This window comes from Alosa pseudoharengus, unplaced genomic scaffold, assembly GCF_046254945.1.
Source record: "Alosa pseudoharengus isolate Yale_2024_CS ecotype anadromous, Long Island Sound unplaced genomic scaffold, YU_APseudo_1.1 YU_APseudo_1.1_scf_2, whole genome shotgun sequence".
In the NCBI taxonomy this organism is placed as follows: domain Eukaryota; kingdom Metazoa; phylum Chordata; class Actinopteri; order Clupeiformes; family Clupeidae; genus Alosa; species Alosa pseudoharengus.
In genome coordinates this window covers 5,097,827-5,124,788 of record NW_027468663.1, presented here as the reverse complement: position 1 = coordinate 5,124,788, position 26,962 = coordinate 5,097,827, and the positions used below count along the sequence as shown (strand labels likewise).

The 26,962-nt window shown below is 40.7% G+C and overlaps 2 protein-coding genes across 2 annotated transcripts; both read right to left on the bottom strand.

Annotated features, from left to right (window-relative positions):
- Positions 1-249: 249 nt before the first annotated feature.
- Positions 250-4,961, bottom strand: slc22a13a (solute carrier family 22 member 13a). The gene is made up of 10 exons (XM_076295995.1): positions 4,517-4,961; positions 4,099-4,202; positions 3,485-3,639; positions 2,846-3,014; positions 2,632-2,752; positions 2,164-2,258; positions 1,684-1,898; positions 1,270-1,378; positions 901-1,107; positions 250-328 (listed from the first exon to the last, which is right to left on the bottom strand). Exons 1-10 carry the CDS (start codon positions 4,889-4,891, stop codon positions 250-252), a joined length of 1,629 nt encoding a protein of 542 aa, XP_076152110.1. The 5' UTR covers positions 4,892-4,961.
- Positions 4,962-7,000: 2,039 nt separating this feature from the next.
- Positions 7,001-23,960, bottom strand: oxsr1a (oxidative stress responsive kinase 1a). Its single transcript, XM_076293457.1, has 18 exons — positions 23,514-23,960; positions 22,252-22,364; positions 20,439-20,547; positions 19,203-19,344; positions 18,115-18,170; positions 17,664-17,773; positions 15,090-15,191; positions 14,533-14,666; positions 14,127-14,175; positions 13,169-13,234; positions 12,954-13,076; positions 11,674-11,709; positions 11,458-11,571; positions 11,268-11,338; positions 9,558-9,610; positions 9,378-9,446; positions 9,196-9,260; positions 7,001-9,063 (listed from the first exon to the last, which is right to left on the bottom strand). The coding sequence occupies exons 1-18, from the start codon at positions 23,581-23,583 to the stop codon at positions 8,989-8,991; spliced, it is 1,557 nt and encodes a 518-aa protein (XP_076149572.1). The 5' UTR covers positions 23,584-23,960; the 3' UTR covers positions 7,001-8,988.
- Between the last annotated feature and the right edge of the window lie 3,002 nt (positions 23,961-26,962).

Below are 26,962 nucleotides of genomic sequence, written 5' to 3'. Positions count from 1 at the left end.
ATACATCGTACTTTCATAAAATCATGCAACATATTCTACCTTGTCTGTGGACATCGTTATTTCCAAAGCCGCTGCTGGATAAATAAATAGTGTGTGCGACAGAGGAAAAGTTCTTTGGTGTTGCTTTAATGTAAACAAAATAATATCAAATGTAATATGAACAGTTTAAATGCACCATTGCACACATGAAGTTCAGTAAATCAATTAAATTCAGAGACTAGGGAGTTTTTACAAAGGCAAAATCAAGAATTAAAGTTTTGTGGCTATGCAGTTTTGGGAACCATCCACCATGTTCGGAGCTTCTATCATCTTCATAACCTTCATGTTCCTGAAAACACAAAAACAGAAGTACAGTAATTTCACTCTAGTTAAGGGATCGTGCAAAACATGCCAACATCAATGAAACTGTAGCAGCAAGCCAAACACCACGTGCATACATACACACAGAGATCAAAACAGAGAATGTTTTGAGATATATTTACAAACTTTTCAATTTCAAAAGTGTGAGCTCTACCAAGCTACGGAGGTAGGGCATCTGCCCAATCTAGCCCATCTACATAATCATTCATGCCCCTATCTACTCCACCATACCCCCTCTCATGCCCTCATCTCACCGCTGTCCCTCTCTGTCCCCTTCATCCCTTTCCACCCCTCTCTCTCTCTCTCTCCACCTCTCTCTCTCTCTCCACCTCTCTCTCTCTCTCCACCTCTCTCTCTCTCTCTCCACCTCTCTCTCTCTCTCCACCCCTCTCTCTCTCTCTCTCCACCTCTCTCTCTCTCTCTCCACCTCTCTCTCTCTCCACCCCTCTCTCTCTCTCCACCTCTCTCTCTCTCTCCACCCCTCTCTCTCTCTCTCTCTCTCGACTCCATCCCTCTGGCCATCCTCCCTGCCCTGCTCACCTCTTCCCCTCGGCCTCTTCGGTGGAGTCGGGCAGTTCCATGCGTCTCGTCTCTGGCAGCAGGAAGCCCAGGACCCCTCCGGCTAGAGCAAAGCTGCTGAACACCAGTGTGGGGATGGTCCAGTGGTAGATCGCCAGCAGGTTCACCACAGGAGCCAGCATTCCCGCCACCCGCGTGGCCGTGGCACCCAAGCCTGTGGCAGTTTGTCTGAGAATGAGAAGAACAGGACGTTTCAAATTATTGGTGAGACTAAAGGAGTTGTTGAACAAGAACAAAGATGAATTGCACCCCAAAATGTGAATCAGAATAATACTGATATAAACTTGTACTTCCAGAGACTCAGTTGAAACAGCAGAGATTATGGCATACCTGATAGAGGTGGGGAAAAGCTCCTGGACATAAATATTGCACACAGTCCCAGCCCCATTCATGAGAAATCTCCCAACTGTAGCAAGGGCAGTAACAGCAATAGCCTCATCTGAAAAGAAGCCATGAAAACATCAGCACAAATAATCCAACCATGAGACTGTCAGAAGCTGGCCAGACCAGGTGTCACCATTGGTGTATTGTGGCACAACTAGCAAAGTTATAGCCTAAGCGGTTTCTTGCAAAATAGTAATACATTCATAGTAGAAATATGAGGACAAACAAGAGTTCCAAATAAGAGACCCTTAACTAGATTAGAAGAATTTTCACAAAATGTGAATCTGGCAAACCCTCTCAGCATAGAGCCCTACCTTGACTATAGAACCCTACCTTGACTACTTGATTATAGAACCCTACCTTGTGGAACAATGAGTGTGAGCAGACAGATGAAGCCTCCCACCAGCAGGGTGGCTATGAGGGAGGCCTTCCTCCCCACCGCCTCCAGCAACCAAATGCAGATGATGTGAGCGGGCACCTCTGTTATCCCAAATACGAACTGAGTGAGAAATATGTTCAGGCCATATTTCCCAACGTTCAGTGACAGGCAGTAGTACGCCAGGTTCAGTGCACACCTGTGGTTGGAAAGAGCGTTTGAAAATAAACATGAATAGTCAAACAGCATTACGTAAAGTAAGTCCCTTGCATAGCTTGGGTCATAAGCATAACCACTTTATGGAAAATGTTACCAAATGCAAAATGCAATTTTCTTAAAAAAAATGCCTGAACAATCGCCAGATTTATATTGATAATTGTTTTCACCTATGCTCATGACATGCTGTTACAATGAATGTGCCACTCAGATATCAAACATTTCCTTTGACTGGAGAAGCCACTTACCATCCAACCAAAATACTAAAGAAGTACTTCCTCAGGACTGAGGAGGCCAAGAGTGCTCTGATGCCACCTCTCTCCACTGCCTTCCCCTCTTTGAACTACAGCAGAAAAACAGACCTTTGGTCACATTATGGTGGTCAGATGACATCTGGGTTTACAGTAAGTCTGTGAGCGTTAGTACAGTCCAAAAGACAGAAATGATGTTAATGCTTATGTAACTGTCCATAGGTTTTCAATTTCTGTAATAACACTACAATACATAAAAACAAAATGCATACTGCATAACAATGAAATACATGCACAATTTAAGACAGTAAATGATGATTGGGAGGAAAATACATTATCTAGTGTTTGGCCAGCGATTATTGAAGCTGTGGCTAGATGTACCTGTAGCTACATTAATTTAAAGCATTATTTAGATAATATTAAGATTGGATTTCCGTGGACTTTTTTGCTCTTTGACTGAGGTACCTTCTCTAACAGTCTGTCAGGTATTGTGCGTTTGTTGATTGCGGCTGCCTTTAGAACTAACTGTCTGGCTTGCTCAGTTTTCCCCCGATCCAACAACCACCTGGCCGATTCAGGGATGAACCTGTCAAAATAATGCATAGTGTCTGTTTAGAGAAGGCATCGTCATAAAATGAATGTGAATGTGTGAGAAAGGACAGTATATATGCACATGTACCAGATATAAACAGCCACCAATACAATAGGTGATCCCATGATAAACTGGGCAATTCTCCAGTCCCGATTGAAATACACTATACCAGCTTGAATGCACTGGCCAACACCAGCCAGTATTTGTGTCAAACAAGAGGCATAGGCACGCTTGTTCTTTCCAATCCATTCAGTCGCTGTGAAGTAATGACAAATGGTTTTATCAGTGTTACAGTCCTTCAGTGGACAGTTTCACGATCAGGGTAATTGCTTGACAATATCTAAGAATTTTCAATGACCAGTTGCCAAGTTTAAAAATGCATCACCAATGAATCCAAGTTTGATTGTGCAATAAGAAAAATCCTCTTATATACAGTAAACGGAATGACATAAGATATTTGTTTATATTTACAATTGACCTCAGCAGGACATAGTACACCATGTGAGATGATGTTGATGTATAACTGATTTACATAACTATCCTGTCAAGGCAACAATTCCTGTTACATCATTGGGCTCAGTATCACCTCAACATCTGTGTTGTGCAAGCTAAGCATGGCTAAGTCTTGTCAGGCCATACTATGTCTATTATAGGGTGATAAGATCAAAGTCCTGTCTCGTGGTGTCAAAGATTATTATTTTGGTTGACTTCCCATGTGATATTTACCTAGGACAATGCAGTTAACACGGAATCCTCCATAGGAAACTCCTACTATGAACTGAGATACCATGTAAAAATAGAGATTGGGTGAGAAGCCGGTCACAAGAGTGAAAATGGCCATGATAACGACGGGTACCTGTGTGGCCCGCTGTCGTCCAATTCTGAAATAGATAGGAGTTTAAATTAGCCTGGGAGAGAGGACTCATCACTAAACTTACAAGAGATTATATCACAGCGTTTCTTCTTAAACATGTTGCAAAAAAAATAAGTTTCTCATTGCCACCTCAATACCAATCTTTACAGAGGACATATTTCATTAGTCTGTTATGTTCTTTGGTCTATGACGATAATACAAGAGATTATTATTATTATTATTATTATAAATAACTGCATATTGAAGTTCTGAGTGTGCCACGACACTTCTTCTAAATACAAGAGATTATATCACAGCGCTTCTTAAATTCTTTAACATATTGCCAGGAAATGACATTTCTCATTGCCACCTCAATATCAAGCTTTACAAAGGACACATTTCATTAATCTGTTATGTTCTTTAGTCTATAGTTAGTGTATACTGTAGTTGTTGCCCTATGGAATTACAATAGTTACTTGGCACTCACGATTCAGCGAAGGGTCCAAACAAGAGTGACCCAACCAGAATACCAGCCATGAACACTGTCTGTGCTAGGCCAACTAAATTTGCCTTATCACAGACTAGATCAAACTGTGAAATAAAACAGTTATTAAAATCATTAACCTTTTGAAATGCCTAAGTAAATATACTGATATGATCCATATATTGTGTGTGTGTGTGTATATATATATATATATATTTATATATACTGTATGCATGCATCCATCTATGGGCATACTGATAATTCTACCAAATAGTAAATATCTCAAGTAGAAAAGTAGAAGGTGCAATACAGCAAATGCAGACGTCTCATTGTATCAGAAAGTTTAATTTCAAAGATATTTCTAGAGCTGTCCAGAGATAAGAACTGAATATATTAAGTACATCTATAACCAGGCACTTACATCAGAGACTATCGTGGACTTGTAGACAGAGAAGTCATGCACATAACCATTGATGCAGGTGGTGGTCTCATTAAGGCCATTCTCTCTAATGGCCGAAAGGTCCCAGTCCACAGGGGTGAACATGTGACAGGTGCTGAATGACCCATCCTGCTGCCTGGGTACGGTCAGATTCAGCTGCTCCTCCAGAGTCAAGTCAGGGCCCACTGTTAAAATCCAGTCAGTGTTACAGCGCTGTCCCTCATTGCCTTGATTAAATATCAGACTGGTGAGGTGGAATGGAAGCAGGGTGTTTGGGAAGCAGAGGCCAAACAGGATGAGTTTTTGAAAAAGACCGAAGTCTCCAATAGCCTCGAGAATCTCCCCAAAGTCTGCCATGGTTATGCAAACACCGACTCCACCACAAAAATCACACAAGAGGCTTTGTCAGTGAATCACCTTTAAACAGTGTGAATTAATGGTTAACTTGACAATTACTTGTGACTCAGCATGATGGCAGGGTTTGGACACTATGCCCCTGTCAGATTCCTTGACAATCTACACACCCCTTGCTGCGCATGGCAGTTGCTAACAAATAGGCATACAAAACTGAAGATAGGCCATGAGGCCAAATACAGAAGTGACAAGAACAAGGAACAAAACTAGCAACCAAGTCTGGAAAGACTTCTATGTTGAGTTAATTGACATGACAATGACATTATATACTAGACTACAAATTACATATTTATGTCACCCAAACATTTAAGGTAATAGAGAACAGGGTCAGTTCCCTGGAAATAGAACACAGAGCCCTTTTGTTTTAGATGCATTTTTATCACAAGCTGGTGCATATCCGCATGATTCAGAACCCTTTATAGTCATCATAAAGTGCAATATACACAGCAAGGGACAAATGACCTGCGTCATGATCTGTTTCCTGACCTTGTCTAACATCTACCCTCAGATCTGATGGGTTGTAAAGGTTGGAAAAACACTGCTTTCACACAACATTATATAACATGCCAAAAAGATCACAAGATATTCTCGTGTTAAGAGTCTGCCAGGTAATCCAATACCTGATCTAAATTAAGAACAGATATCCCTGGTAGCTCCAAGCAAACAAAGGGTGAACAACTTTGAAAGTTCCTTCTTTATTAAATATTATTAAAAATAATTAAATGAACATGCATTAAAAAACACCAACCAAAAGGAGGACCACAAAGTGAAGTGAAACAAAATGCATATTACAGTGTTTTACCATTGTCCTTGACACATTTGGGTTTAGACAATTTGACTTTTTGTCGACAGCTCTGAAGAACAACCAAGAGTCCAGTTGGTCCAGAACACAAAGAGTGGTAATTTTTACACCGGGTAAATTATTCTTTACATGGCTAAGAATTCTGAAATAGCTCACTTTGTCATTCTGGGAGAATGCAAGTTAGACTTGCTGCCTCCATGTAACCCTTTTCAATTTGGCCCCCATTACCCAGCTAGGACAAATGGAAACAAAATAACTACTACACCCCCTTAACATATGCTTTTTCTACTCACGGACATTGGACACGGACATCTTTAGGGCCGGTGCACTAAATTGATAAACTTGACCATCATGGTGTTCCCTGGATCAAATTTGATCTGACATAACTGTGTCGTCACTCCCTGAAAGTCAAACACATAACTCCAAGCCGTTTGCCAGCCACCCCCTGACGCCATTGGCTCCCATGGGGAAATGGTGTAAATGTCACCGAATTCGACTGCGCTTCCCATCATAATGGAAAGACCAAGACGCTGTCACAGCTCAAGGACGGCACCATCACTTATCATAGCTACATGTAGACACTTCCTGGACTAGTGCTGAGGAATATTTTAACACATACCGGTAGTTATGGAAGGTGTTTTTGAGGTGCATGTTCTGAACATACACATCTTCTATCATTACTTGTGGTCACTGGATATACAAATGGAATAATCTGGGGGGGAAATACAGTTTGTGTGATATATAGTGGAAACTAACTTGATTTGGCAATACAATTTCAACAAGTATTTTCCTATAAAAAGGATGGCAATTTCTCAAAAAACTAGGAATAGGTCTCCTACACTTATAGAAGACCAATATTTGTGATGCTCCCAAAAGAAAAAAATAGTCAGGTCATCATTTGGATAACAAGTTTGCAATTCACTCTTTCTTGGGGACTGTTTTTACCAAATCTAAACTAAATTATAAGGTGGCATTAATTAGATCCTCTCTACAAGTGCTAAGGCGCAAAAAGCTAATTCCAACTACAACTGATCATTTAAATCCATGGTGCTACAAGAAAAAAATAAGGTCTTGGCCTTCCTCAATCAATCTTTTCTTTTTCTAGATGTAAAATACATAGTTGTGGACCCAGATTATGTACTGTATTAAACCCAAAAGGACAAGCAAAAAACAAAAAAAAACATGACACTTTCTTTTTTCCATTCACACCCATTGCTACTGAAAACAAAGGCCAACTGTGAAACACTCAATACATTTGAATATTTATATATAAAAACACAAAACAAAATCAACACCAAATGTCATTATTTACATACTAGCATAGTTATCAATCAAGTACTCAGCAGCTCCTTGCCACATTCATAGGCTAATGTTGTCTACTATATATTTATTTCAATAATTCCAAGTCATTTTCACAGACAAAACCCACAAATGAGTGTGACAGTGTGTCTTGCTTCAGTAACTACGTTTCAACTTAAAACCATCTTAAAATGGCCTGATATACACAAGGTAGCACTGGAGTTCAAGTGGACTTCAGCATTAACTTGGAGTGTACTGCCACAAGTTCAGCGCTGGTCAATTGACTAGTGACCACTCTGGCCCATCTTGTGAATGTTATGCAAGTAGCACAAACACCAACACAGACATGAACATAACACTGTCAGATCAAGAGACTAAGAGACTATGGGAAGCAATCACAAAGGCCCTAGCCTGGGTTGAAGAGTCAGCACAAGAGTTGATGGGGGGGGGGGGGGGGGGGCCGCAAAATGTCCCTGACAGATGTTCCTTACAATGCCAACTTCCTCTTCAAACACACACACACACCTACAAATTGGGTTGCCTATTTCCAAACCATTGAGGTCATCATGAAATCATAGAATTGTTATCCTTCTTAAAACCTTGTTTACAGATCACCATGGAGGCAACACAACACGTTCAGGAAACAGCCCTGTGCATCTCCTCTTATCAATGATAGGCTCTTGTTGCATGTGGCCCAGTGCTTGAGAGGCAACATCTCACAGCCAAAAGAAAAGACTGACCAAAGACCAGCTACAACTGGATGCTCAGGGAGAACAGGTCAGGTGAGCTGCCATCAAGTTCAGACTTAGCAGAAAAAAAATCCATGTCAACATAACTAAAATTAGTTTTTCAAATCTTGGAGTTATAAGAGATAAAATGTCAAGTTAAATATTTAAAAATCCAACACTTAGGGTCTGAAATGTAGATGCAGTTACAATAATTTGAATAATTGCACTAAATTTCCCGTATTTGTACAGTATAATCACCTGCTCATCACTGTAATGAGGGCTTCCTGGATTTCTGTGAGTGTGCTGCCAAGAGGTGCGAGTCAACATCTATTAATCCCCTAAATCCGTTATCATAGCCATTCATGCAATTGGTCTGCTATTGGAACATGCCCATATTGTCAAACCTAGAAATAAAAAAAATAATAGTGTATTGCATGTGACATGCGTGTGATGTGAGTATGTGTGTGTGTGTGTGTGTGTCTATATGTGAGCATGTAGACGAGGAGGGGTTCTGTACACTGGGCTCTACAAGTGATGACATCAATGAATATTAATAAGAAAAAAAAAAAACCTTCTTCAAGGTGTGTTGCAAATTAATGTGTCAAAGTGCTCACAGTATAAGATTATCACCACACTTCTCCCAAAAGGCCTCACCACAGGTGTCCTCTCTCTGCTCACGTGAGGATGTAGGCGACAAGGGACAAGGAGAGCCATTTGCAAACAATTCACCACTAACATCAATGAATGAAACTACACACACACCACTCTACATGACAACAAACGCCCTGACATCTGAATCAGTAGTACTGTTTAAAATAAGGCATTCTTTAACATGAAACATTACAGGGAATAGGTTTTGAGATTGTGCAAGTGTTTTTTTTGTTTGTGTGCATGTGCCACTCTTCAGCTTTTTTTCCCTTCCTTTTTTTGAAAACAAGAAAAAAACTGGAAACAGAACATATCGAATTGTGGAGTGAATGGACAGTCACACCCTTCTGCATATACACCAACACTGTAAACAATTCAAGTGCACTTCCTATGAAGTTCTGCACTCCACTGCAGTCCTCAAGCTTGACAGGGGCTCTGAATCCTATGTGCTGACGGGTCACTTTCTCCTCTTTGGCAGTAGTGGTTCTCTTTAGGCCAATGTATGTAAAATACTATGCACCCCTGTGCAGCTCTGTGTGGCCAGGCTGCCAGTGTGGTTATTCTTAACTAATACTCAGCTGGGCAAATCCCATGAGTTTCACGTCATCTGGATATTCAGAGCCTTCAACGCCAGACGCCTTTGAAGAAAGAGAGAGAGACAACACCAAACGTGTAGTTGTTTACCTCGTAGGAGGATTTACATAATTTACACAAGTTATTGCATTATATATAAAATGTCCAATCATTACCAACCAAAAAGCATGACCTACCAGCTTGAAAGTGATATTTTTATTGTTTTGAGGGTCATCAACAATCTTCTGTAAATTTGCAGCAACTGCAAAGAAGTGAGCAAGTCATTTTCAGTGAAAGTAAAAATAATGTCAAACCATAACAGTGAGTGGAAATGTGATACTCAACACAAATAATGTGGCAGAGTTATGCTGAAGCTCACCTATGACCAAATCTTTGCCATCCACCAGGCCAGCAGTGACCAGCTCCTGAGAAACCCCATCTGCTGTGTCTGAGAGGGAACATGGGGTTCAAGCTGAAGATTTGCTAACACAGTGTAAACGCTCACCACAATCTGTACCATCTACAAATGTGTGTAGGGGGGAAAAGTGTCTCCTCATACCTCTTCCTGGCATGTATTCAAAGCGGATGTCATTGAGCTCCTTATTCAGATTTCTGTGGGTTAGAGGAGTCATTATGAACCCACTATAACTTTTATATCAAACTTTATTGTATTGAACAATAAAAACAAGATTTGTCTGATATCTTTACAAGATGTGTCTGATATTTTTATTGCCGCCCATTAGGAGGGCAGGACGTGCTGTTGTGCAACGGTGAGTAGGGATGTTACGATTAGAGATTTTGGTGGTACGATAATTGTCTGAAGAATAATCACGATTTCACGATTATTACTTTACTAATGTATAAAATCACATTCACATAAAAACACATTCTTTAGAGGTTTTGATCTTTAAAGGCTATTTATTGATGTTTTTTCACAGTAAGACACTGCATAGTAATAATAAAATAATCACTTTTCATTGTAAACTATATCCGCATTTCCCTTTTGGTCAAACCACCTTTGGTGACCACTACTCAAATGACGTGAGCTAGCGAGATAGTTAGCAAGTAACTCCAGATATAAAACTTTGCCAGTAGGTTGCGTAGCCTATTTCTGAAATTGTCATTCAACCCAACATTAGACCTAAATTAACTAGGGCTGTCAAAATAACTGATTAATTTCGATTAATTAATTTGAGAAAAAATAACTGATTAAAAAAAATAACGCAGATTAATCGATTCCGTGTGACCTATGAACCCGAGCCATTCTAGTCAGTAACCATAAGACTGTAAAATAAAGGAGAGAGAAGAAAATGATCTAGACCTAGATGACTAGATCATTGATTGGAACATTTACTTTTAAAAAACGGCCTGATGTTGATAAAAATAAAGTGTTGATTAAAATAAAGCCCTCTGCAATGTCTGCAGCAAGGAATTTGCATATCACCAGAGTTCGTCAACTCTAAAGTCGCACATCAATGCAAAGAAATAGTGTTGACATTCAGGGGAGTGTTCATTTATTTTCATTGTGTCCCCTAGGTTATATCTGTGGCCTGAAATGCCTTGTATGTGAAAAAAACTTCTTCCACTTTTGAATTGATTTCCTCAGCATATTAGGTCATATCATAGATTATTATGGCCATTATTTGAACAGTGAAAATAATAATAAAAGAGTTTTTGAACTTTAATGTCACTAATGCTGATTATTCAATGATTCATTTGAATTTAAATATTTAAAATATTTTCACAGCAAAAAATATATATGCGATTAATTTAGATTAATTAATCACAGAGTATGTAATTAATTCGATTAATTTTTTTAATCGATTGACAGCCCTAAAATTAACTAAATCTCATAGCCTAGGTAGGTTAGCTATACAACAACAACACGTTACATTTATATAGCGCTTTTCTCAACAATCAAAGCGCTTCACATGGAAAGGGGGACCTCACTAACCACTACCAATGTGTAGCACCCACCAAACTTCACAGATGCAAGTGAGCAAATCAACTTAACATTGGCCTATTTTTGTTGCTGGGCAGCCTCAGCATCACTTAAACTAGCAGCCATGTATCGCTGCGCTTCTGTGTGTGTGTGAGGAGGAAAGAGATTGAGGAAAGACGCAGGCTAGGGGAGGCCAGGCATGTACCGGATGTATGTTTTTATGAGTGTGAGTGGAAAGGTGGTGAAGGAGAGCCTTCACGATTTGTTAACCGTGACACACCGTGGTGAATAGTAAAAGCGGTTTACCCTAACGGTGAGGTGACCTACCTCAACCTCAGCACCAGACTAATGGGCTGCTGCAGAGCATCAGGACCAGCGGCTGCACCTGGGGCCTGGGGCTTCACAACACACACACACCAGAAAAAGAGAGAGAGAAACAACGTTAATGAAACAGAACTCATATCGGTCGTGATGCGTGCTGTTTGGGGTGGGAGTGGGGTTGTGTCAGTGGGCTGACCTGTAGGGCTGTTATTGTGGCGATGGGGGGCTCTCCCACTGGCTGGCTCTGGGGCACGTCGGCCTGTGCAGAGCCACCGGACTGGAGCAGGGCAGCCGGATCCCCAGTGAAGATCTAGAACACAGGAAGAACTTGTTTCAATCCTTTTTAGGGTGTTTTCATATCATCACCCAAATCCATGTGAATGCTGGACATGTATAGTCGTGGATGGCCTACCTCTGTGCTCGGAGGGTCTTCCTTCACTCTGGGTGACTGGAAAATACAGAAACCAACACCCCTGTTAAATTCAAGACTCCAGCAGTTTATTATACCCCCTAAGACTCTTTTCTAGGTTTGGGTATCGTTTGGGTTTTATCCGATACCGGTGCTAAATCAATACTTTTAAAACGGTGCCGGTGCCGAAACGATGCCTGAAATGGTAAGCTCTGCTTTCAAGTTTACCAAGTGTAGGCGGTTTGCCTTAAGGTATGTTAAAACCGCTTGCCATAGAACTGCATAGAACTTTTTTTATATAAAAAATAAAGCGATTTAAGCACCGAAATGAGGCACCGAAATCCACATTGTTATTCGATGCAGTTACTACCGTTTGCGTCGGCACCGGTGCGATATTAGAACCGTGTTTCGGTGCCTAACCCTACTCTTTTCAGTTCCTCAAAAGTAAAAGTATACTTTTATCATGAATAAAATCCCTCATGGCCTTAAAATGGGGCGTGCGACGACGGGTTCTATGTAACAGAATGAATTTGTGCATCTCTGGCCCTGCCCTGTCTCCACACACTGTTCACCTGCTGCTGCAGCTGCCGGCTCAGTTATGTTCTCCTCAGCTAAAAGGCGTCTAAATGAGGCCACTATGAGAAACGCTGGTAGACAAGCATCTTCGTTACTGCACGCTATACTATGAGAAATTCTAACATTGGAAAAATTCAACATTAGATTTACAGATTACATTTAGATTACCCATTATTGATATGTCTATGTGTATGTGTATAAGTGTGCATATTACCCATTATTGATATGGCAGTGTGTGTGTGTATGAGTGTGCATATTACCCATTATTGATATGTCTGTGTGTATGAATGTGCATATTACCCATTACTAATATGTCTGTGTGTGTGTGTGTGTATGAATGTGCATATTACCCATTACTGTTATGTCTGTGTGTGTGTGTGTGTGTGTATGAATGTGCATATTACCCATTACTGATATGTCTGTGTGTGTGTGTGTGTATGAATGTGCATATTACCCATTACTGATATGTCTGTGTGTGTGTGTGTGTATGAGTGTGCATATTACCCATTATTGATCTATCTGTGTGTGTGTGTATGAGTGTGCATATTACCCATTATTGATCTACCTGTGTGTGTGTATGAGTGTGCATATTACCCATTACTGATATGTCTGTGTGTGTGTGTGTGTGTGTGTGTATATGAGTGTGCATATTACCCATTACTGATCTATCTGTGTGTGTATGAGTTTGTGTTGTGCAGTGTTCTTACCCGCAGAGCAGCAAAGGCTGCCTTGCCCTCTTCACTCTCCATATCCAGCTCATCGTCACTCCACTCCCACTCCCCATCCTCAGTCTTATGGAGCCTGCCGCTGGAGCCCGGAACTCTCCGCACCTAACGCACGCACACAAACACCGCTTTAGTCACTTTTGCTTGTCTGGATCTGGAATGATAAATAACCTACATCATTAACACTCTGTTCTCACCTTCTTGGATCTGTCTGCTATTGTTGGAGCCCGCTGTAGAAGCTTCTCTTGTAAATATTCATGATTCTGGGGAAAAACACAATTATAAACTTTTTTTTTTTTTTTTTTTTTTTTGTCTCCCCAAAGAGTGCCTATACTTAATCCAAATCTGCAATTTCAAGACTCAACCTCAACCACATTAAACACCACCCTCTACAGGACTGAGTGGGGAGGCTTCTCTGTCACTACGCAGCGTACTACACACACACACAGTTACTACACCAACAGGAGCTCAGGCTCTGGTGGCAGCCAGCATGTCGTTCTGCGTCAGTGGTGTGTGTGTGTGTGTGTGTGTGTGTGTGTGTGTGTGTGTGAGAAAAACAAAAGACATCCTCATAGAAGGAGAAACCTTACAGTGTAACTAATCCTCCAGGCTGAGTGTTATCATTACATTGTCAGGGTACAAAAGACTTCCATGTTTTCAGTTACCCTGGGGATGCGAGGACCACAGTTTTGCACCTTTTTATTTATCAGATCTTTTAACACCACATGCTCCATCAAGGGCACCTAGGTCTGCAGACCAATGCCGACTGGTAGTCCCACCGTCAAGGTTACAGACCAGCGGAGATCGGGGGTTTGCAGTAATTGGCCCTAAACTTTGGAATGAGCTGCCACTGCATATAAGACTGGCTCCTTCCTTTTAACTCAGTATAAGTGCTTATTTTATTGTTTATTTTAATATGAATTACTTTTTTATTATATTACATGACTTACTGCTTTCATTTATGTAGTTTTACTGCTACCCCTACTCTAGTGTGTCTGACAGTTATTTGTACAAACAACTCTGTTATTGTTTGATGCCTGATCATTAACTTTTCTATTGTATAGCACTTTGGTCAACTGGTGTTTTTTAAGTGCTTTATAAATAAACCTGACTTGACTTGACATATATTCAGCACCTGATGGAGCAGACACTCACCTTTGCTTTTGTGAAGAATTTGTGCTTCAAGAGCTCAGCAGCAGTTGGCCTGAGGGGAACAGCCAAAAGTCAAAGAATAAGGGCAGGACACTGTGGCATGGGAAATCCACCGGCTAGACAGAAGTATGTATATACATGTCTAACCAGTGTTGGGGTCAAAACACACCCAAAAGTCAAAGGTAAGAGCAGGGCAGGAGGCATGAAAGTCCAGAGACTGGACAGAGGCATGTATACGACTGTCTAACCACCAGAAGTTGTTACATATCAACACAGGTTAACCGCATAACCCAATTATGATGCTGAGGGGTTCAGAGGGCTGGAAAAGATCTAGCTGGTCAGTAGTGCTGTTTTTCATGGTTAATATCCAAGCCTTTTCAGATCTTGTGGCATCAGCCCTGGCGGTCACCTTTTCTCTGGATCCTTCTGTAGGCACATCGAGATCATCTTGCGGAAAGACTTGCCGTACTTCTTCACTATCTCCTTGTCCGTGACGCCCGTCTCCAAGCACGGCGGGTCGTTCTGGAGCGTAAGCATGAGCACCTGGCCAAAGACACATTGAGAGGAGGCCTGGTCATCACTGTGGCCTTACTGCGAATTTACACCGCAACCAACACATAAGCAATTCATCAATTTACACTGCCTCCATCTATAACGTGATGCAGCACTGTGTTTATCCATGTCTTAGTATGAGCACGTTTCACATATGCTCTAAAAATAAAAGTGAAGTGTAAAAAAAACGCTTTCCTCTACTTTTAATGGCCGCAATGCACATGCAAAGTGCTGCTGGTGTAAATTGATACATTGATTTTAATGGAATTCTACTGCTAACAATAGTATAATATCAGACAGGTGACTGAAATAAACTTCCAATACAATCCTGGTGTAAATTACCAGTAAGACTCATCCACCTGACAGTGGGTTGTGTCTACGACGTGTGCAAAGCGAAAGGGTCGGTCCACTCACCTTCATAGGAGGGTACTTATGATATGGTGCCGCTCCGGTCGCTAGCTCGATAGCCGTGATTCCAAAGCTCCAGATGTCAGCCTTGAAGTCATATCCCCTCACCTATTCACAAGGAGCAAATGCCATATCACTTCACTAGGATAGCCAATCACATTTTTTAATTCATTGAAGTTGATTTCATTTGTGTCCATTCTTGATTTGCATCAAGAACTAGAGGCAGAAGGAGATCATCCAGTAGAACACAGACTGGTTTTTGATCAGATATCAATACCAGCAGACCAGGAATTTTATAATTTTAGGGGCAAGGCCACTTGGCCTTCGGTTGGGTATATCTGGCGAGTGGCACAAAGGCCACATGTCAGGGCACCAAGGCCAAAGTTAACTATAAACTAGGCTACATACAAATGATCAGAGTTGTATTTAGCCTATTCACAGCAGTAGACATTACAAACATTACAAAAGCATGAAACATGCCATAATACATAGAGACTGTAAATCATCATCATATTTACAGATATATAGGCTATATTTAACATTTGTTTTCTATTTGGCCTGTTATGAAATCATGTATTGAACAATTTAAACACATTGTGAAACTTAAAGCCCAAAACTGGAGACAAGCATGTAGAAATTTGCTGCAAATTCAAATTACTCTGGAATTGTACAGGGGAATGATCTGCACCTTTGTGTTCGGTAAGGTCTGTTGTTTATTCTGATATATGGTTTGTCATGTGTTGAGTGAGGAGTTTGTGAAGTATTCCACCGAGATTAATAGGTGGGGACATGGGCACAGAACTGTATGTAGAATAATATGATTAAATTCAACTTTTCTCGCGAGCTAACTAGCGGCTAACATCGTATACAAGTTGAGAAAAAGCTATTTCATGTGATGGGATGTGCGTGATGTCTGCGTGATGAGTAGGCTACTTCGCGAGTAGTTCAACAGAGAAGAATGGGTGAATTTGGACAAACTTTTACTATCTGCCCTATAGGGCTAAATAGCAGCATCATACTGTTCCGTGAAGATGTCATGGCAGATTGAAATAGTAGTAGTATGCGGCCGGATCTCCACCGCATCAAAGACTAAATTAATTTGTGCTGTTAATGCTAAGATTATTTTTGACAGGCCATAGGCTACAAATTAAAATCGCTATTAGTCGGACACAAAGCACAACATCTAAAGGGGCACAGGGGGGCACCAAGGCCACAGTGGACTGTGAACCTCCAATTTTCAAAGGGGCATCACGACCAAAGCAAGGGGCAACCATGGACGGCCATGGCTCACATGGCTCAAGACTCATAGACTTAATTGATCTCAGGTGCTAAGTGAGTGAGGCCACATGGGTTCAGATAGGTATACGGGATTGGGACAGCACTTCACGAGATCACATGTAACTTGACCATGTTTAATAACAAAGACTTGCTGCCACTTGCACCATGCACGTGTGTCATGCTGTTGTTTACCTTTGCAATTTTCAGATTTCCCTATTATCTCCGCGGTAAACGCCATAACCCTTTGAACTTTGGGTAATTCCCTTTGGTGAAGTCTGCACCGATGCAGCCACGGAAAGGGCTCGATAAGTGTGTACTCAAACCCTCACGCCCTTTGAAATGTGACACTGGGACTGCCCTAAGCCCTTACGAATTTCGCGAGAACACGCAGCAAAGTCTGTGAGTCTGTGAGTCTGGACTTTGGGATTGGGCCTTTGAGTGCAACAGCTTTTTTCTGCCTACGAGAAATGCCCTAAATCTGCAAACAGTCAAAAGATTGACTATGCTGACCTGCCTGTAACATCTCACAGCCTATCTACTCTATCAGAGATGTACTCAAGAAGTCACACCTGAACTTGTGAAGTGATACAAACTGTAAACTGGACATGTAAAGCACTTTGAGCTGCATTCTGTGTACGAAAGGTGTTATATAAATAAAGCTTATTATTATTATTATAAATTATTATAATTATAATCATCATCATCATCCTAATCATCCTGTATTAATTTTACTGTGTTACAGTTCATCCATAAAGCCATGCATTTTTAAAGCCACTATTTTTTTAATAGTCAAACGACCTCAGAGTGGTGAGACACAAGCAGCAGGCAGAAGAAAAGGCCACTGTGTAAAAGGGCCTGGCGGTGTCTCATGTGAATGCTGTACATAGAGCTGTAAAAGCATGGCTAAGAGCATACTTAGACTGCAGACACTCTTGAGAGAAGATGGCTGCTTTCTAAGTGCACGCCCTTTGTGGAACAGATCAAAAGAACCACTGCGGAGGAGGCCCTGGAGTCTCACACTGTCTTCCTTACGGGCGGAAAACATGGGCATTGGGCACAATGACTTGCTTTACTTTTACTGAAATGAACAGCAAAACGATTAACTATACTTTTATAAACTGTTATCTCTAAACTATAATTTAATTGTGTTTTCAAAATTTGGCTTTATGTGACTTCAGACTGTATCACTATTTGGCCAATTGAGCGTGCCTGTGGAACATGACCGGCCGACACAGGGAGACCAATGCCAGAGATTCCTCAGGGGGACAACAGTTTTGACACATGACCTCAAGAGGAACTCACCTGCTCCATCACCTCAGGCGCCATCCAGCACGGGGTTCCGACAAACGTCTTCCGTACTTTGTTCCGAGTCATGTCACCACCCGTTGCTAGAAAGGCACTCACTCCAAAGTCTGCCAACAGGAAAGTGAAGAGGATAAACAGACAAGAAGGCTACCAATAGGTTTGTCAAAAACAGCAAGACTACCAATAGAGTTGTGAAGAACAGAAATGCAATGCACTACACTAAGGCAACAAGCAGAAAACGCATGATGTACAACAACTGAACAGGCTGCAACCTGAAAAAGATCACTGCTCACTTGTGGACTCAAAGCCATTTTTTAATATTCTTACTTTAAACAAAATGGTAAAGAATTATCAGCCCCCAGACAGTAATATTCAAGATGAGCCCTTTTAATTGCTATAAATTAGCAATGCTCCCATTCACGACAGACAGTAACCCAGGATTACTGACCTGCAATTTGCACTGACCCATCTTCCCCAAGAAGGATATTTCCAGCTTTCACATCCCTGCAGAAAAACAACATTAAATAAATCAGAAACATTGTCATCGATGGCCCACACACACTTCAGATAAGTTCTCCAAGCAAACAATTATTGGCCTCTCAGACATATTAAAACACAATGAAATAGGATTATTTCACACAATACCTCAATAATAATGCAAACCCCTTGGGAGTTATGGGAATGGGTAGTTGCTGGCTTTACCATATACAACAACAACATATCAAATATGCAGCATCTACAGACATTCTGTGTATCTAAATTAATTTGCCTGTAAAGATTACATAATACAATTCTACTAAATTATTTAGCTATTGAGATTAATTATTTAAACTCTCAACATAGTATAGCTTGCAATAGCTTTATGAAAAAAGTTCATAATTATAATCTAACACTGTAAAAACCCACAAAACCATAACAAAAATAAATAGAAAAGGTGTCATAAACCACGCCGACAAATCTGAATGAATAAAAACATTTTATATTAATATATTAGAGTATATTAAATTAGGTTTAAAAATCATGAACCTCCTCTGTTGTAGCTTTACTCATTCACAGGTGGTGGAGGTGGAAAATACCTAGCACAGGTTCCAACTATTCACTAAACCAGCTGATCAATATTAATTATCACAACTCATGTAAGGCAGTAAATTGATTATTGATTATCACTCAAGTGCACAGGCAGAAGGAATACATGCCAGGACATCAGTGCTAGATATACTTGGAAACACCATATCAGAAATAAACACAAAAGGAACTGATTTCAGTGTACACCTTTCACAAGTTATTTATCAACATTCATATCAACACATCAACATATTATTTATTAACAGCCTACACTACAAATTATATTACCGTGTAACTAATTATATGTCCACCCATGGGTGTGAGCAATCTTGTCCATCCACCAATGAGTTCACATTATGCAAAAGCTTTTCTCATGGGTGTGAGCAATCTTGTTTACTGCCTGTTTGTATTGTATTCCTGTAGATAACACAAACCAAGTGGCATGATTCATTTGGTCCAGACGTGCCGTACCTGTGAATCTGCCCGTTCCTGTGCAGATAGTCCAGTCCCTCCAGGACCTCTTTGAGGATGGTGGCGATGCTGGGCTCGTCCATCACGCCCGACCTGTGCTCCCCCCGTGATATGATGTACTTGATGAAGTCCAGAACGGAGCCTGTGGGAGATGAACAAGAGTGTGAGCAGCAGATCTAAATGTAAAATCATGTACATGTAAATCAGGTTTACAGGCCAAGTATACCGGCGTATACAAGGAATTTGGTCTCTGCATTTATCCCAGAACCCAGAATTGACCTGCACACTACAAAAGTGCACCAAATTCAACAAAGTCTGCGTCCTTTCATTTCCAAATAATTTAGGATTTTGCCATGATATCGTTTCAGTATCGAGTATCGAGATATTTATGGTAGGTATTGTATAATGAAAAGTGATATCTTTGGTATTGTGACACTAAACATGACTTGAGATCAATAGGTAGCAAGAATGTACGTAGAGATCGCTTCACAGGTAGCAAGATGCCCCAATTAAATAAGTGTTAAAGAGGACAGACCAACTCCTGATGAGGGGGATAAGCTACTATAAACAGCCGGACATTCAGGAACACAGTGGCTGTAAAAGAGACGCAGCAAAGCAGTTAGATCAGATAAAGAAAACGGCAAGACAGGTCAGAGCTGGAGGGAAAAGCTACTTGTGGTACTGACAAAAGCTGAATTCCAGGCAAAGAGCCAGCATGGAATTGACTGAGAAATCCATAGGAATCTGCCCCCCCCCCCAAAGACATGGACAGAACACCAGCTAATGCCTCATTATCTTTTTTCTCATAAATTGAAATGAAAACTGGTCAGGTCTGATCTTTTTTACACAAAATGACAGCATGTGATCAAAGCTCAGATCAAGAGATTAAAGCGCTATCCGTAGGACAACAATGAATACCCAGCCACTCAGAACTTTGTGAACAATATTAGTTATAAATGTTAACAGTTAACAGCCCGCTGATCCCAAAGATAGACTGCTACCGATGCTACCACAGAGGAATAAGTGTCTGCTGTGTTCCTGAGGCTCGAGAGAAACCTTCACTGATTCATAGTCGAGAGGCATTTTTTTTCTCCTTGCAGAAAATTCCACCTCCAGAGTCTCAAACTCAGAAATGAGGAGCACACTGAAACCTGCAGTGTTGCTACTAGTATCTTCCACGCAGAAGTGCTCCCTTCAACCAGTCTGAAATGAGGAGAGGACAAGGCAGCCCCTTACCCCCACTGAGCAGCTTCATCACCAGCCATAGCTCATCCCTCACCACAAAGGAAGTGTAGTAGGACACGATGTTGGGGTGGTGGCATTGGCTCATAGCCTGGATCTCCTTCTGCAGATGACAGAGATGGGAAGGAAACAGGCTTTAAACACAGACACTTGACAGAAACAGACAAACTACCGTTATTAACTTCATTAAGGTTAGGGATATCCCAGAGGTGACTGATCTGGTGCTTTTGTATTACAGGGGGAAAAGAGGACAAATGCACTCAAGTAATCTTGTATGGTATTGTTTCCAATACCATATTGCTTGAATTTCCCTTTGGGGAGCGATCAATCTATCAATCAATCAATCAAACAATCAAGTAAGTAAGTAAGTACATAAGTAGGTAAGTACGTAAGTACGTAAGTAAGTATCTATCTATCTATCTATCTATCTATTTATCTATCTATCTATCCATCATAATTGTTGATTATGTGTGAATAAGATCATGGCTTTTCAAATAAATAACATAATTACATGTAAAGCTGTTTTCTTATTGCACTCAAATTTCTTTGTGTTTATAACTTAGCTTTATATCCTTTAAGCTACTGCAAATCTCACACTCCAAGACCTTCACTCTGCTCAGGCCTGGAAACCACTTGAAAAGACTCCCATCAGCCGACTCCCTACACGATTACCTACACAGCAGAATCCAGAGGTGCGTTCAACTATGGCAAACAATGGCGAACATTTGCAAACAGGTTTCTGTTTGCCTTGAGTTTTTGGCGAACGTTTGCGAACACTCGCAAACAGTCTGACGAGGTAGTTCTCCGCAAACATACAGTGGAGCTGAATGAAGTGTTACCGTTACAATGGAATGTTTACAGCAAATCGTTCAAATTTAACTGCACAGAGAAAACATGTTCGCCATGAACGTTTGCCACTGTTTGCCGAATTTGAAAGCACCTCAGGTCTTTCCCTGCTCAACCATAATACCGCTTGTGAGTAATACAAGTAGATTTGTTATACTTAACACAGCACTAAATTCCACTAAATCAGTCTGTGGCAGCTCAGTATATCCAAAGAGTTCTACACTGGTCCTATTGCACGCTGTTAGCATGAGGGAAAGAATACTTTAAATGCTTTGCCTAAAACAGCAAAAACTGCAGTTTAGTTAAGGCTGCAAACATCAGACAGACACACTTTATATAGGCTACATTTAAAAGTAAGTTTGCTTAATAGCCGTAAACAAAATGGAGCTGTAACTATTCTACAAAAACTAAAATATGTTTGAGTTCTTGCATTCTTCTCACACTCACGGGTAGTTCACAAAGTGACACTGGCCAGGCAGAGACAGGCCGACTAATGACTGGGAACTGAACAAAGTTACACCATCATTTGGCAAAAAGAGCTCTCATTGAGGTGACAAGCCAGAGCCATTCCCGTGATTCTCTTACATAACCAAAATGGCACCATCCAGTGATTAAACTAAGCTTTCCTGAATAAAACCACGTATAAGTTTATATACTCTTTTGATCCCGTGAGGGAAATTTGGTCTCAGCATTTATCCCAATCTGTGAATTAGTGAAACACACTCAGCACACAGTGAACACACAGTGAGGTGAAGCACACACTAATCCCGGAGCAGTGAGCAACCCTCCGGTTACAAGTCCGAAGCACTAACCAGTAGGCCACGGCGGCCCCATACATTATTAGACAATAATTTTAGATTTGACATGTAGGGTGCTTTGTGAACTAGTACAGAGTCATCAATGTATTATAATGCTAAAAAATGTAACATGGTCACTGATGAAAGGATGACTGTAAAGTTACCAAGAGCTCGTCCATGCTGGTCTGGCATTTTTCCAGGTTAATGCGTTTGATCGCCACCTTCTCCTTCCGTGGCGTACAGTATGCTGCTTGGACCACAGCCGTGGCTCCACTCCCTGAATTAAGTGCAGACAGATGATTAAATCATCTTGGATGCACACCAACACGCACCATGTCACATGTCTAAAACATCTCGTCATCATAACTGTGAACTTATAAATGATGACGAGAGCAAAGTTTAGAATACCAACAGTTGGATGGATGGATGGATGGATACGTCTGAATGGATAAATATATTTGTCTTTGCACACTGCGCTGATGCATCAACGTTATGGAACTAGTTCTACGTTAAGAGCTTACAATCATGTAGAATTCTCATATTCCTTTGATTTGCTTTCATAATGTGCATACAATAATATGACTATGGAATAATAACTGCGCATTGCACTTATTAACCTTAATAGCCACTGACAGTGCCCATCCATCCATCCAAACATGCAGGAAACAACCCCATTAGCTTGCTAGCCATAGGTAACACAGAAACGATCTTAAACTGATTTGGAACTATCGACATATTATAACATCAGGGTTAACCATAGACAGTAAAAGGGGTTAACTCGTCAAGTTCAAAACACCTATAGCAACAGTGAACAATGAATTGGGTCTCTGTTTGAAGTCGGTGCCCACTGGCTTAACACACTCAAGCTAACAAGCTAGAAGCTAACGTTATGGAATTTTGGCTGGCTAGCCGTCTAGCAAGCCCGGTACTTTTAGCTTTCTGAACGTTACTTCGCTAGCTAGTGGAGATCACCATCAGCTAGGCTATCTGCTAAAGTTACTCCTGAGTAGCTGTTGAGTGATCACATTTGTTGTGAAAAAGCAGAGCCAGGAACATCACACGCATGTATTAAAAATATTAAAACTCAAAAGAGGAGTACGGTAGCTAACGTTAGCGAAAGCTCAATCCAAAGGTTAGCTCCTGATAGCTGGCTACTGAACTTTCATTGCTAAATTACCCGGCTGCTGGCTCCTCTTAACAGTTAGTAAGCTAGCGCTAATTTTGCTAACAAGCTAACCGGATTCCAGGGCACCAAGTAATTATTCGGGCAAATGTAAAAGACATTGCATAGTGTCCATTCTCGTTCCGCAAATTAGAACGCTATTATCATTAAATGATCAAAATCACCATCACCTCGCTATCTGACGAACATAGGGGCTAAGCTAACGGTGCTGCTCTAACGTTAACGTAAACCTGTCATACCTACCGATAACCTCATTAAGCACATAATCATCCCTGTCGATAGACCAACTTTGGGGGCTCGGGTCCTCCGACATGGCTGCAGACAACGGCAGGTTTTCACTTGCTGTGTTGAATGTAAGTAATCTGTTGGACAACAACAGTTTTCTTACAAAAAACGACTATTCCTGCAATGGTAGTTCTTGAGCTTAGCTATCGTTACAGTATTCCATGGCCCCCTGTCAACCCAAACGTTGCCACCATCAGCGCTGTTGCTAACTTCATGTGCTCATTGAAAGGTCGAATGTCCTTGGACTAGTTTAGAAGTCGTTCTTCCGACTTTAGTGTACCGTGAGTCCCCAACTAACGCTAGTATCATTAACAAAAACTCGCTCTGAATTCGTAATTACGATATTTCCGATAGCACTTGAAGGCCACTTTTAAAACATTAAGGCCGCGCTCCCCGCCTTTCATAGCGCCATCTTGAATGAGGCGAAATGTGGTAAAATTATGTTCTTATAAATAAAAACGGGGCTGTCGTATTCATTTATTTGGAATGAATACATTTTTGCTTTATGTTTCGTGTAATATTAGTATAATGTTTCACTTGAATCGTCAGTAAAGTATAATAAAGAAAATACTCAGCCTCAATGAAAATGGCGAATAATAACGTCCAAACAAACAGCAGGCTACACAAAAAAAAATTTTAAAAAATAAAAAGACATGCGCAGTGTATTTCATGCAACGGCCTACCACCGCATCAGATTATCATAGCCTACTGGATGATCTAGATTGATTTATATCACCATGAAAGCACCATTAGGCTACAGCCTTGTATGTGCGCCTGTAGTGAACTGCAAGCTGACAAGCTATGGGGCCGTTTATTCCGTAAATGATTACTTCACATATACTGGTAGCACTTATATACAACCGTGTGTGTGTGTGTGTGTGTGTGCATAGACATAGCCTACATACTTGTGCACACACATATAGGCTTGCACACACACACACACACACACACACACACACACACACACACACACACACACACACACACACACACACACACACATACTTGTAAGTATGTATGCATGGCGGTTGCAAGTGCTAGTACCAGTATTAGTCCGGCAGCCATGGGGTCAGACCTGGTTTTGTCGGTTAAAGTTTTTTTTTTTGCAGAATCTTGTACACTAGGGGTATCTCTTTAAGATTTAGGAGGGTGCCCAGTGATATCCCTTGGGCAATTTTGTATATTAACCCTTTCTTGTTCAATGTATTGAATACAAGGACACTACAGGTGAATAGGGCAAAACAATTAACTAGCAGATATCACTATGAAACTTCCCCAGTTGATTACTTACATTAATATGGAGAAAAAATGTATTACAAGTTATCTGAAATGTAATGTTTGAATATGCAAATTAGGCATAATCTAATTAAATATGTGCTGATTTGCATAAAGTTTAAAAATAAAAAATCTGAACATTAGATGAAGCCCGGTTCAAAATTACTTTTTCATTGTGTTTACATATTAGATGAAAAGTATTTTACACAGGAAATTTGTATTACAAGTTTTCTGTAATTTAATGTTTACATATGAAAAAGCCCAATGTGCCAAAATCATGAAAAAATAGGATATACCTCTAATTTCAAGATGAGTAGGCCTACTCATATTAAATGCAAATCAACTCAAATAAAATGCACTAAAATACAGTGTTCTGTGTGATAGTTTGTCAGACAGTATATTTAAATTTGGACAATTTAACCCTTTACTAAGTGAATTAATGAATTTCTATATTTCAGATAATGCCAGCCTGGGAGCCATGGGGTCAGACCTGTTTTTGTGGGTATTTATGTATTCATTTTTGCTTAGACTTGTTGACTTGGGGTGGCTCTTTAATATTTATGAGGGTGCCCAGTGTGATATCCCTTGGGCAATGTACATTAACCATTAAAGGGACACCAGGCAACGTTTTCGTGTTAATTACTCATCTTCGTAAGTCGCTATATGGTTAAATTACTCATTACAGGGCGAATGAAGACTCTCTCACCCACTGCCTGTAGGAAGAATATCCCGCTTGCAAGTTCAGTGTATCGTACCCGGTGACCGAAGCAGTTTCAGTTTCCATCCTGCATCCACAGCAGAGAGGGAGGCTAACGAAACGCTAGCGATTGTTGCAAACGTGTGTATAATGGCAGAGCCGGCGAAGAAGCAGCGAAAACCCTTGACGGAAGATGCAAAGAAAAGGAAAAGAGCTTCAGACCGAGCGAGGTGGAGTGTCGTAGAGAAAAAGCATCAGGCTTGCCTGGTGTCCCTTTAAAGCCATATGTGCTGAAATCATGAAGAAAAAAAATAGGAAAAGCAAATAATCAACTCAAATAGAATGTATTAAAATACTGTTTGTGATCGTTATTCAGACAATACTTCATGCATTCAAATTGGGAAAATGTAACCCTTTTCTATGTCAAATAATGAATTTATAGTTTCAGATATTGCCTGTAATAATTCTGAATATGTGCACTTTTCCTCTAGTATTAGTTCTGATAATTGTCCAGTTCTAGCTCATCCTACCCTAAAACATGCAAAGAACACTGTGCAAGGCACCATTTACCTGGCAACTGCATCTGTTAGAGCTACAAGGATTTTCACTCTTGCAGCCACATCTGATCATCTCCAAAATGTAGTTTGGTGCAAGTTTGACATTTTCTGGTAGACTGGTTGGCCTCAGTAATGAATCAATGAATCTTTCTGCAAATGGCAGTTGAATTTCCAACTGAAGTATTCGTTTGTTTCAGGCTCCAAATACTTCAATACTTAAAAATGAATATTCTCTTTTTGAATGACGAGTTTAGGCTCTGAGCATAGACTACTACTGCAATAAAGAATAACAATAAATGTATATGTTATACATATTAGAACAGTAGAACAGACACCCTGTAGAAATCAGCTAAAAGAGGGCAGTTTAGGCTAACAGTAGTCATTTACATAGCTGTGCAGTAAGTAAACCCAAAGTCCTTTTAGGCAAGTCCTTCCACTCAGCAGCCATATTGTAGCGCTTTTTGGGCACTTAACAGGCAACTATTTCGGTGTGCGCAAGACTTCACAACACCAACCTTGCTCCAGCAGTGAGATCACAACACATGATTGGCACGATGTATTCACAACACACCACATGATTGGCACAATGTATTCACATGTTGACTTTTTTGCCGCGGAAGGGGCGGGATATGTGTAGACAACTGCCATATTGGCGTTACAAACTAACCCCATGCATTTCTATGGAGGATTTTTTGAGTGCTGTGACTCCTCATTAGAAAGTCTCTGGTAAACCTCCATCCACACCTAAGAGATGTGCTATGTGAGAGATGCTAGCATGTAGCACCCATGGATTAGTTTCCTCTCCCACTCTGAGAATGAAATCTGCACTTCAGAAGCACCTACATACACCAAACTTTCCAGTCTTATACCTAACTATA

Bases quoted from the DNA above. Each gene is read 5' to 3' on its own strand.
- oxsr1a (XM_076293457.1), bottom strand. From the start codon at position 23,583: ATGTCGGAGGACCCGAGCCCCCAAAGTTGGTCTATCGACAGGGATGAT. The intron at 22,365-23,513 runs GTAGGTATGACA...CACTTAATTCAG, and splicing joins TGTGCTTAATGAGGTTATCG to GGAGTGGAGCCACGGCTGTG. The intron at 9,261-9,377 runs GTGAGCTTCAGC...ACTTCTTTGCAG, and splicing joins TGGCAAAGATTTGGTCATAG to TTGCTGCAAATTTACAGAAG.
- slc22a13a (XM_076295995.1), bottom strand. From the start codon at position 4,891: ATGGCAGACTTTGGGGAGATTCTCGAGGCTATTGGAGACTTCGGTCTT. The intron at 2,259-2,631 runs GTACCTCAGTCA...TTTCTGCTGTAG, and splicing joins CTGACAGACTGTTAGAGAAG to TTCAAAGAGGGGAAGGCAGT. The intron at 1,108-1,269 runs GTATGCCATAAT...TCTCATTCTCAG, and splicing joins CTTTTCCCCACCTCTATCAG to ACAAACTGCCACAGGCTTGG.